The sequence below is a fragment of the Typopeltis vanoorti genome, chromosome 14 (genome assembly GCF_054136105.1).
Source record: "Typopeltis vanoorti isolate ZY-2024b chromosome 14, IOZ_Tvanoo_1.0, whole genome shotgun sequence".
Classification (NCBI taxonomy): domain Eukaryota; kingdom Metazoa; phylum Arthropoda; class Arachnida; order Uropygi; family Thelyphonidae; genus Typopeltis; species Typopeltis vanoorti.
In genome coordinates this window covers 7889641-7902393 of record NC_143562.1, presented here as the reverse complement: position 1 = coordinate 7902393, position 12753 = coordinate 7889641, and the positions used below count along the sequence as shown (strand labels likewise).

Here is a 12753-nt window from a genome sequence, read left to right as displayed (position 1 = left end):
AAAATTGTACAGCCCTGATATCAATTTTTCTTGCAATTATCAATTTCTTGAAATAATCAATTGTTACTTGCCTTTGCACCTTCTCCAAGATGAATTTATCCATTTCAAATCCAAACATGATCAGAGCTTTATACAATGGAATAACCATTCTTTTATTCTGGTCAGCATCCTTCTCAGTAATGCAGCAATCCTCTGGATTACCTTTAGCAATACACCCCAAAACTTCAAGTTTTTATTAATCATCATTCCCAAAGTCCCTGGCTTCCTCCACTTCCTCTAGGCCAGTTCCTCCAACAGAGTATGCAGCCTCCCACCAATGGATCCCAAAGGTTGATGAGGCTGCATTCTTAGATTACATACATTTTTGTAATGCTGTTTTAGTGGTTTGGAGATTTTCTTCTCCAAATGAAATGGTGGATTTTAAGGCAAAGAATCTGCATCAATTTTGCTTCAACCTCAAAAAAAAACTGCTACAGAAACCTCACCAAATACTTAAGCATTTGGTGAGATGTAGGTGACAGTAGTGCACATATAAATATGTGCACTACTGTCATTATATGTCAGCACTAATAGACTGGTGTGCATTGGACACTATCCACTTCACAGATGATATAGAAAAATACTATAATTGCCATTAGAAATCTGAGAAACTATTTCTACCATCAGTAGTGATGTTGATGCCAGAAATAGTTTCCCAAATCTTAAGTATTGCTGCATTTGCCCAAACTTTGGGAGGTGATTTTAAAGCCACCTTCAGCTGAACAGCTATTAATCCCCCAACTGGCCAGGACATCCAGCTAAATCTGGATACGATTTCTGTAACACCTATTGAATAACATGGATAAGAAGTGCAGTTCGGTCTCACTATTTATCCACCTCAGCCGGTAGGGGTGTTAACCATCTTAAATTCAGCCCTAGAGAGCACCATGCTAGGAGATTAATTCTTCTGATCATTTTCCAAAATTACTTGACTGTAGTGCCCTCCACGTTCTGTGATTGAAAGTCACTGATATGATGCTCATTTGTAATCGATCAAAAAATCTGCATCTTAATAAATTATCATAGTTTTTCTGTTCTACCACCACCGACTTAATATAAAAATAATTTACAACACCACTGACTTGATATGAAAATGATTTATTATAAATTCTGCAGATAATCTAAGCTTTGCTTTACAATTTGAAACTTATGAAAACCATTTACCACATGAGTCTCTATTTCAAAGGAAAAAATCAATTCAGATTGTTTTTTCATGTAGTCTTGCATGTATTTTAAGATTATGAGATAGTGAAAACAATTTACCACAAATTTCACAGAAAAAACGCTTCTCATTACTGTGCACTACTCTGTGTCTTTTAAGATTAAAAGATCGTGAAAATGATTTCCCACAAGTTTCACAAGCAAAAGGTTTCTCTTTGGTGTGCACTGTTTCATGTTCTTTAAGACCATAAGCATGTAAAAATGATTTCCCACATATCTGGCAGGAAAAAGGTTTCTCGTTAGTGTGAACTTTTTTGTGTTTTTTAAGAGCTGAACTTCGTGAAAATGTTTTACCACAAGTTTCACAGATAAAAGGTTTCTCATTAGTGTGAACTGTTGCACGATGTGTTTTCAGATTGTGAGATAGTGAAAATGAGTTACCACAAATTTCACAAGTATAATGTTTTTCATTTGTATGGATCCTTGAATGTGTTCTAAGATAATGAAGAAGTGAAAATGATTTACCACAAATTTCACAGGTAAAAGGCTTCTCATTAGTGTGGAGCCAAACATGTGTCTTAAGATTATGAGGAAGCGAGAACGATTTTCCACAAATTTCACAGCTGTAAGGTTTTTCGTTGGTGTGAATTATTATGTGAGCTTTAAGATGATGAGCTTGTGAAAATGATTTACCACAAATTTCACAAATAAATGGTTTCTCATTAGTGTGAACTATTGTGTGTGTTTTAAGATGATGAGCTTCTGAAAATGAATGACCACATATTTCACATCTAAAAGGTTTCTCATTCATATGGCACTTTGAATGTGTTTTAAGTTTATGAGGTACTGAAAATGATTTACCACAAACTTCACATGTAAAATTTTTCTCAGAATGAATTGTTTTGTGCATTTTAAGATTTTAAACTTAAAAAGGATATTATAAATTTTGCAGGTAACTGTACTTATTAATGTGAAATTTGTGTGGGTTTAATGATCAACAGTTTAAGAATAATTTACTACATATTTCACAAGTAAAACATTTGTCGTAGTATATTTTTCTGTATGTTACAATCAAAGACTTGTGAAAATGATTTACCACAAACTACATGTATTTTATAAAATAGGTATGTTTTAAAATAATTAACACAGTGAAATGCAATACCACCTACAAACTGCAAAATGAATGCAGTTCTCATTATTATCAACTAGGCTTTGCATTTTAAAATGAGAAATTCTTGAAAATGGTTTATCACAAGTGTTAACAGCTAAATTATGAAGAAATTTTACTACACATTTATGGTCCGTACTACCGTCAAATTTTGCATAGATTTAAGATGACACATAAGACCATGCAAATGAAGAGCAGTAAACGTTTTCACAATACAAAGCAAATTAGCTGCTTCGATGATTACAAATACAAGTGAATTTCACACATTAGACACAAACTTCATTATCCTACACATTTCTCATAAGAATTTGGCTTTTAATATTATTTTTATTGAAGACCCCTCACATCACTGTTGTGCTAAGTCAGAGACTTCAAAAGTATACAGGAAAATATTCTGAAGCAAAAGTTGTATGACACATTTTGTGGATTCCTTACTCTGTCTCTTTTAATGATGTTCTGCAAATGACACAAAACAAAAATCATTACTTCACAGTTATAACACATACAATTTCAGTGGTGAGTATAATATTATGTACAACCTGGAATTAAACATTTCTGTAACAAAACTGAATGCATCTAACTGTTATTATATATTACAAATAAGTTATCTGTATGAATATATTTTTTATCAAATTCAATTGGTGTATTTTTTTTTACTAATATTTTTAATGATAATCTGAACTATTCTTGGCAGATCAGATTGTCTGGATGTCAAAAGGAAATGAGGACACTTTGGGAAGGGCACAAAGGTGGATAATAAAAATAATAAGAGTCAGAATGCCATATCTGTATTTAAGTTTATTAGTTTTGGAAAGATACCAAGAGAAAAGCTGTTCGAAATGCTACCATTATAGTCAGCAAGACATTATACTGAGCAAAACACAGTTTATACTTAAGTTGTAAGTAGTCAGCAGTTAGAATTGGAGGAGGTACACTAAGCTGGTTTCAGTAAAATCAGATGTAAGACAAGAATGCATACTAGCTTCACTCATGTTTATCACCCATATGTCACATTATGAAGTGCCATTAAAGCTGATATCAAAACTGGAGTTCATCTCAGCTCTTCATGCATGTCATTCTTATATGTCTACATAAATCCAGTATCACTCTTCAGGATTCTTTATCTTTACTTAAACTTAATAAATGTTATAACAAATATGGCATGAAAAATCAATAAAACAAAACCAACTTCATTTTCAATGCCAAGTTTATAGAACAAATAAAATATTTCAGTTATTTAAAGACAATTTTTAGTGAAAATGGCAAATTATTATTATTATTATTATGTGACACCTCCAGAGAGTCCAAAGACACATCGAGGGATGGCACCTACTCTACAACTCTCTATCTCCACCACTCACAATCTACCAACTACAGCAAATTGCAACTATACCAACATCATCTACACCAATGCCATCTACTGGCCTCCACCGCCACTAGTATTTTCACAGACAATCACAAACATTCATGTCCACAACAGAAATCGAACTCGCAGCCTTTTGGCTGGAGAGTGGATATGCTAACCACTCAGCCTACCAGGCCAGCAACATTTCATTTTGAAATTAAATACAAAATAGATGATAGAATAAGGAAAGTTTGTATGGTAGAAAGTCAAATGAATAAATTTATATAGAATAAGAAATAAACTGACCAAAAAACAAAACTAACAGCAGACTTGATCGGAAAAGTTGGATTAGAAATAAAACTGCTAATTAGGGCAAGAAACCACAGATATGGGAGTTCTGAGAAAAATTACAGGAATGAAAAGCATTAGTGACAGAATAAACATCAAGGATGTTTGGAGCAGATGGCCACAAAAATAAAAGAGGGAGGGGATTAAAGGTTACCAAAATAAGTGGTTGCCACCATGGTGGCAGGAATAAGATACTAACACAGTCAGAGAACCAAAATATATGATTTAACAATACTGAAGTCCTGACAAATATGAGACTAATCTGAAGGAAAATTGTTGACAAAGATGCTCATGATAGAGTAGAATGCGTCAGCTATGTGAATAAATTCAGGAAATCTACAGAGTTAAATAAACCCTCATTTATTATTTATTGCATGCCTAAATTGGATGTCAGTATGTTTAATCACCTAAGTGAGTTTTCTGATTTCTATAATTCCCATTCTAACATGTAGTGCAGGTGACACTACTCAAATTTATGGAATAATTTTTCCATAAATTTGAGTTTTCCATAATTTTGAACCATTAATGGAATAAATGAAGCCAGAGGAATAAACTACATTATAATTCTTTGTGATTCTAAGTTCATTCCTTGTGTTGTTTTTATTCCATTAAACATTCAGCAGGAGCTCTAAATAGACCCGAGCCTAAATACAAGACACCATAGTGACCCACTACCCCCCCACCCACACACACACATTTGGGAGTGCAGCAGTCTGTTCTGTAAGCTAGCTACTACCACACATGATTGCATGGGACTAATCCTTACAAATCAGCAGCCAGCAAATAATCTCTACTTATTCTACCAGATCACTCCTCAAGAGAGAGAGAGACAGAGGTTATTATTATCTGACCTCCATGGAGTTAAGGTACTCACCACAAGCAGTCTATACTCTCTCATACCAAAAGATTGAGCCCTGTCTCAAACCATTCACAGTTTCTACACTCATCACACTTTCAGGCAATGCATTCCATTCACCAATTATTCTCCACACAAAGAACCTGCTTCTCACTACCTGCTCACATCCTTCTTATACAGCTTCCACAGATGGTCTCGAGTTCTACCCTTGTCTCTCCTTACTCTAAGAAATATCTTCTCCACATTAATCTAGTAACCCCCTCATCAACTCATATGCCTGAATCATATCCCTCTTCTTCTCCTATTCATAAGGCTCTGTAAGTTGCATTCCCTCAATCTCTCCTTGTATCTGACATTACATTGACCTGACACTAACTTAGTAAACATTCTCTGGACCTTTTCCACTACATCCCCCCCTGAAAACCAGGATACCAAATCTGTGCACAGATTTGGTATTCTGGTTTTCAGGGGGATGTAGTATCCTAGGAAACCACAACTTATTTCTCCCTGCATGTCAATGTCCACTTCATTATTGCCATAATCCATTGGGGTGTTTTTATTACAATTTTAGCAATGTGATCCATAAAGTTCGAGTCTCTGTCCACCATCACTCTCAGATCTCTCATCTCCCCCACCACCTTCAAAATTTCTCCAGTAGCTGCGTCCCAACCTTACCTACCAAATTTCATGAACTTGTAACATTAAAGCTCCAATCATTTACCTACTCATATAGTATATTCAGATCCTCCTCTGAGGCCACATCTGCTCTACTTCTCATAGCCCTTCTCAACTTTGCATCATCGTCAAACAGCTTCACATCTCCAGTTAAGCCAGTCCCAATGCCATTAACATACAAGTCAAACAATAATGGTTCCAAAACAGATCACTGTGGCACTGCACTAGTAACTTTCCTCTTTTAGGATACCATTCCTCCATATACAACCTACTGATACTCACTGTTCAATAGCCAGGCAGCTATCCAACTTACTAATCTGTTATCTACTCCCATAGCCCTTCTCAACTTTGCATCATTGTCAAACAGCACATCTCCAGTTAAGCCGGTCCTAATGTCATTAACATACAAGTCATAATGGTTCCAAAACAGATCACTGTGGCACTGCACTAGTAACTTTTCCTTTTAGGATACCATTTCTCCATATACAACCTACTGATACTCATTGTTCAATAGCCAACCAGCTATCCAACTTACTACTCTGTTATCTACTTCTATCTGTTTCAGTTTAGCTATCAGCTTGTCAGAGGCATTTGAAAAATCCAAGGACACCACTATACATGCATTTCCTACATGACCTACCCCTAACAAACCCATACTGGCCATCAAAAAATACTACTATTATCAACCTACTTCTGAATCCTAGTCCTCACCAACTTCTCTAATGTCTTAACAATCCCAGATATACACAGATTAGTTAGCCTTAGTCTTATTCCTACCGCCCCCCCCCCCCTTTGTGAAGTGAAATAACTTTTCCCACCTTCCATTCCTTGGAACTGGCTCTGTTGTAAGACTCATGTTAAATAATTGAACCAAAGTGCCATTAATTCCATAGGGCATTCCCTCAAGACATGGCAATATACTGTCAAATCCTACTGCCTTATTAACATCAAATTTACTTGTTAAAGATACCAAGCTATTTTAAACCTGGTTTTACTCCATTTCCCAAGTAAGCAAATAGACAAACAAGTCAAGTTTGCACCTGCAAGTCTAGCTGATCCTGCAAGTAGTGCAAGACCAAGGCAACTCATGGTAAAAATAGAATAAGCTCTGATCACTAATCTTAATATTTACCCTTAATGCAAAGCACATCTCCTGGAAGAGATGTATGATGCTTTGTATTAAAGGCAAGGGGGGGGCCACTACCCAGACCGGTTTCGACCTTTATTGAGGTCTCATCATTGGGAGCCAGGCTAGAAATACCAAGATTTTAGTAATACAGAGCTTATAAGTATTTTACCAGGACAAGTTACCATAAGGTGGAGATATAAATGTAGGAAGTATTTTACCTTGGGTATAATAAATGTTAAAGATACCAAGCTATTTTAAACCTGGTTTACTCCATTTCCCAAGTAAGCAAACAGACAAACAAGTCAAGTTTGTGCCTGCAAGTGTTGCAAGTCTAGCTGATAAGCTCTGATCTAGAATCTAGATCAGAATAAGCTCTGATCTAGAATCTAGATCAGAGCTTATTCTATTTTTACCATGAGTTGCCTTGGTCTTGCACTAGTTGCAGGATCAGCTAGACTTGCAACACTTGCAGGCGCAAACTTGACTTGTTTGTCTGTTTGCTTACTTGGGAAATGGAGTAAACCAGGTTTAAAATAGCTTGGTATCTTTAACATTTATTATTTATTCCCCAGATAGCTAGCCTTATCAGTTTCCTGCAGTCCAGTTCTATCAACATAGCGAACAGCTGGTAACTTTTTCATCCCAAAATACATAACTATATACCAACATAAAACATTGACAATTGTTCTACTTTGCTCATAATGTCAATCTATTTAAATCATCCTGCAAGTTCTGTACATCACTGTCATTAACTATATCTCTACCCAGTTTTTCATCATCAGTAACAACAACTTAATATTTACCCTCAGATTATTTCCTAAATCATTAATGTACAGCGCTCTCTAGCACACTAGCAGTGTGCTGCAGAGCTCTCCATCAGTCACTCTAGCCAAAACCATGCCATCCACATCAACAATTCATATCCATCCCCATTTGCTTTACCTTACATAATAGGGTTGCATGTATTATGCTACAAGAAACTCAAGAGGCAAGGGATCTTGGTGTATTGGTGGATAAGAATTTAAAATTCAAAGGTCACATAGCAAAAGTTGCAAATACAACTCAGAGGATAATTGCTATGTTGAAGCGAACCTTGACATGTAAGGATAAGGAAGTAATTTTGCCTCTTTATAAGGCTTTGATACGACCACACTTGGATTATTGTGCGCAGATTTGGTCTCCTGGGTTCCAAGGGGATAAAGAAGCTGTGGAAAGGGTGCAAAGAAGCGTTACAAAGATTATATCTGGATTATGGGATTTAGATTATGAGGACAGATTGCGAGCATGTGGATTACAGACTCTGGTTAACAGGGGAAAGAGGGGTGATATGATAGAGGTCTATAAACTTTTGAATGGGTGTTATAGCATTTCAAATGATGAAATTTTTCATTAAATGGAAGGCAGGTAGAGAACACGGGGCATCCATGGAAGTTAAGGTTGTTCTCGGTCAAGAAAGGGGTAAGAGCTAGGTTTTTCTCCTAGAGAGTAGTGAGTGAATCTACTGTAAATGAATTTAAGGGAAGGTATGATAGCTGAGTTGGGTAATTTACAGCCTCTCTCGATGAGTCCTTGACTCCCTGGAGGTCTTAGATAATAATTATCCTGACAAATGCTTTTGCAAAGTCTAGCATTATTACGGCATAATCATCTTGCGTTACCCAACTCGGATGTCACTTTACTATAAAAAATAAAAAAACAACAACAAGTGAGTAAATTACTGAGATATTAATTAACCTACCCTTGACAAAACCATGCTGTAGCATGCAGCATTTGTGAATTTTGTCTTTGACCAATTTCTCCAATACCCTGACCACCAGCCCTGAGTACATGATTGGTCAATAATTTGCTGCCTCAGTCCTGGAGCCTCCTTTGTGTAATAAAACTATTTTCTCCTCATTACATTCCCTTGGACCCACCCACTGATGAAACTTGCATTAAACAACCTGGTCAAAGGTCCTAGCACATTCTTGTAATACCACCACTTAACTCCATATCTATATTCACATCAAGGTTCTGTAATTTACCTTCAATTCATCTACCTCGATTTTCACATCCTATCACATTTTTTACTACAATACCTCCACTGAATGATAGACATTTGTAGAAAAAAATAGGGTTGAACTGCTAGAACACTTTACAATGGTCACTGCCCAATCATCCATTTTCATCAAAGTTATCATTATTATTACTTGAGACCTCCAGGGAGTCCAAAGGCTCATCGAGGGAGGGCACTCTACTTCGCTAAATGCATTTCACCCTCTCCACTATACTTAATTCTCCTACTATGACACTATTACCATCAACACCATTTCCTGCCCATCATCACCAACAACAGTATTTTTTGGCTGTAAATTGTATGTGTTCCGAAGGCCAATTTGTCTATCCATGGGATGAAAAACCTTAGTTTGCAGAAGAAAAAACCATGCTACCTCTGTATGAGATCAGATAACTCACCTTCAATCGAAAAAATTCCACATAAGGATTCCGCTCATCACAAAAGAATTGAACCCAGGTCTTTTCTGATCGAAGGGCACAACGTTCTGCTGTTCTTCCAATTGCACTATGGAGGCACATAATCCTACCACAGTCATTCCATTTTTTATTTGTACAGTCAATTTTGTGATAGCATTACTTCAAGCCGTCCTCTAAGTTTGTTGTAAGAATTACCAGCTCTGTAATTCTACAAATATCCCTTCTTAATTGAAAATTCTACACACTTTCTATGTGGCTATACATTCTTCATGTTGAAAAAGTTGTCAAAAACAAATGAGGGTGAGAATTCGGAAGAAGAAAGTACCTACTGCAATACCCATAGCGGTATTATAGCAGGTACTATTCACACAAACATCTCTTTTTCTCTCTCTCTCTCAAAATTCAATAGAAACTATTTCTAAGTCATTTGTTTCCTGATAAATGACAATTTAACATTAATATATTTACAGGCACTTAAAACTGAATACTCCCCCACCCCTCAGATAAGCAATCTTTTATTCTTCCTTAGGTTATTTTCTCCACCAAGCACGATGAAAGGGTAAAGTTGGGTAGTTCTGAATTATGGCCTAAGTAATTAAGGCTAAAGCGCTTGTATATTACGTTAACATCATGTGTTTCTGGTCTGTTCTCCTCTTTTGAGGAATAAAAAAATACGCATCATTTGTATCGGATCATAAAACTAGTCTCTGGTGTTGGTACAATAATTACTCCTTAAGTGGTTCTGTACATTTTTTTTTTTTTTTGGAGTCCCTACAAAAACTGTCTGCTCGTAAATATGATTGATCTCAATTATCAGCATTCTAAGGGAAGTCACTGTATGATTATTTTAATAATTAGTATTACTTAAAATGCTATTCATTTGATTAATTAACATGTACTCACGCGTACTGGAAACTCATACACTTGATGAATGACAAAGTCTAATTTAGTACTAGATTACTGCTCTCACCTGACCAACGTATTGTGCGGTTAATTTGAAACAATATAACATGTGATCAACTACAACTAAATATGAATGAAGCACCTACCAAAACGTTTCTAAAAAACAAGCTGTCATGTGACATAAACTGCACTTCCCAACTTTCAGCTTCTCACCGTTATTATGTAAAAAGTAGTACTAGCCAGACAGTTTTAGTAGCTCAGCATGCATTTCGTAAATTATCAGTATGCTCGAATATGTAAGCCTTTCAAAATTTCAGTGGGTTCTTAAAGCTAAGTTATTATAAATAGATTGGTAATAAGGGAGATTTCGTGAGGCAATTGCTTCTTTGCATAGGATTTAAAAACTATAGGGTTTTCCTGTCGAAGTTTCCGGACCAAAAAACTGGAATGCAAATAAGTAATTAATTGGCTGATCAATTCTTCACAAGCCGACGTTTCGCTAACTTGTGCTAGCATCATCACAGATTAATAAAAACAAAAGCATTGAACACAGAAAATGAAGGTATTTCATTTTCTTTGTTCCAGAAATCAGTGGCTTCCACACAGGCATGTAACTGCAGATACTGATCCTCTTGAATTTCCTGCGCATAGTTTAATAAGATATGAGTTGGGATCAATTTTCATTAAATGCTTCAGAACAGTCACGTGCGTTAAGAGCGACAATAGCACTTTTCTTTGAAATTTTTGTTGCTTATACTGTTGTTTATACTGAATAGAAAGATATAGCATATACCAAAATCCATGCGCGATCACACCATCAGTTCAGTTACAATTAAACAGATTCTGTAGAACTTGTCCAGCTTAGATAAACAGCCTCTCTGATTTGATCTGGGATCTGAGAATGACACCGTTTGTGAAGTAGTTCGTGAAAGGTCGAAACTAGTCTTGGTGGTGAGTAGTATGTATAAGTGTGTGTGTGTCAAATTTGTTTTCAAGAAAAAGCATATACACATGGTGGCCATTAAATTACAAACTTTTATTTAATACCGTGTTAGACCTCCTCTAGCCCAAATTAGCACGTTGTGGAATCTGTGACAAACCGCAAATGTGCTGTAATTCCGGCCAGAGGAGGTCCAACACGATATTAAATTTAAGTTTGTAATTCAGTAACAACATGAGACCACCTCTGGAATTGCATTTACAACATACAGGCGTCCAGCAAATAGTCCTTCAGCTAGTCACCTATTAGAAAAACAGAGCAAAGAGGACTTTGACCTGTTTTCCTAATATGTCCCATACATTCTCAATGGATTTCAGATCCAGGATTTGTGGTGGCCAGGGAAGATGGTGGAATTTGCTATCATGTTCGATGAACTACTGCTGAACAATTCTTGCTCGACGGACAGTAGCACTGTCTTCCATGAAATAACCGTCACTTGCTGGATAAAAAGAGAGCATTACAGGATGGACTTATCAGCAACGATGTTCAGATATTCCTAGAAGGACACCTGATCTTCAAGCAATATCAGGGGATCCATTCCATACCAACAGAACATGATCCATACCATGACAGACATAATTTTTAAGTGAGAGATGCAATGTGCTTAACATATGAAAAGGAAGTTGATGATACAACGACAATTATCATACTATGAGGCAGAATTTCTTAGTCGTGTGACCCACTTTCTTTTTAAGAAATTCAAACGGAGGGATATCCAAGGTGTTGAATCAATTGTAAAATAACTCAATTGCTGATCTGCAGTGGTACTGTGTGCAGCAACTACTGACGTATTTAATGAAGGCTGTTCCCAACCCATATCTTATTGAACCATGCGCAACTAATTCAAGAGGATCAGCATTGGCAGTTACATGAATGTATGGAAGTCACTGATTTTTGTAAAGGACTGGAAAGTTTGCAGTGTGCACCTGAAATAGCTTGTACCACAGAACAGAAACAAGACGAGATTTCTGAAGAAACAAAGAAAAATGAAACAAACTAATAATCCAGAGAACAAATTTGAACACTCTAAATTGTGCAAAACAATATTAGAAAATATCAAGGAGAAAATAAGAAAATACTATTGTCAATTAATACAAGAAGAATTGAAGACAATCATAGCCTCAAAAAATCGAAACAACTGATGAGCGGCAATTGTTGGTTGGCTTATTTTCAGTCCCAGTGTGCAATGTAATCAAAGGTGCAAATTATGAGATAGGAATATTACAAGAAATAGATATGCTTTTGCAAAAAAAAAGAATTGAAGAATTTTGCTCAATATTATATAAGGATGGCGAAGCAAATGACGAAGACAACGAATAAACTGAATGGTTTAATTCAGGGGTCGGCAACCTTTTCAGACTCGCGGGCCACATTCAACTTTTATTTTTAATAATCGGGCCGCAAGCGTTTAATTAAGAGAAAATAGTGAGTGACAAAAATACTTACGTTATCAATTTTTATTATGTCACTTTTAAAAAACATAGAAATATTTAAAGTATCATATATGAAACAAGCATGGAAATGAAACTCATTGGAAAATTATTATCACATAAAAACAAAGTAATATAGTTTATGCATCACCATTTATGTGTCTCCTTGCTTAATGTGACTTTTGTGATTGTTTTCCCTTAGCCAAATTATCTAGATCCACTTTATA

General features: G+C 36.0%; 2 protein-coding genes across 3 annotated transcripts in view; both read right to left on the bottom strand.

The window, feature by feature from the left end:
- Positions 1 to 10204, bottom strand: part of LOC150099158 (uncharacterized) — a 77196-nt gene extending 66992 nt beyond the window's left edge. The window contains exon 1 of the mRNA XM_090403945.1: positions 10097 to 10204. The gene's annotated coding sequence lies outside the window, so the exon portion shown is untranslated. The remainder of the gene's footprint in view (positions 1 to 10096) is intronic.
- On the bottom strand, positions 1128 to 10508 carry LOC150099157 (uncharacterized). 2 transcript variants are annotated; one of them, XM_090403949.1, is made up of 2 exons: positions 10243 to 10508; positions 1128 to 2824 (listed from the first exon to the last, which is right to left on the bottom strand). In XM_090403949.1, the coding sequence occupies exon 2, from the start codon at positions 2108 to 2110 to the stop codon at positions 1238 to 1240; it is 873 nt and encodes a 290-aa protein (XP_090260075.1). In that variant the 5' UTR covers positions 2111 to 2824; positions 10243 to 10508; the 3' UTR covers positions 1128 to 1237. The 2 variants fall into 2 exon arrangements, with proteins under 2 accessions (XP_090260075.1, XP_090260076.1); XM_090403950.1 differs by lacking the exon at positions 10243 to 10508 and adding an exon at positions 10164 to 10210.
- Positions 10509 to 12753: the final 2245 nt, after the last annotated feature.

Coding starts and splice junctions, on each gene's coding strand:
- LOC150099157 (XM_090403949.1), bottom strand. CDS start 2,110: ATGCACAAAACAATTCATTCTGAGAAAAATTTTACATGTGAAGTTTGT.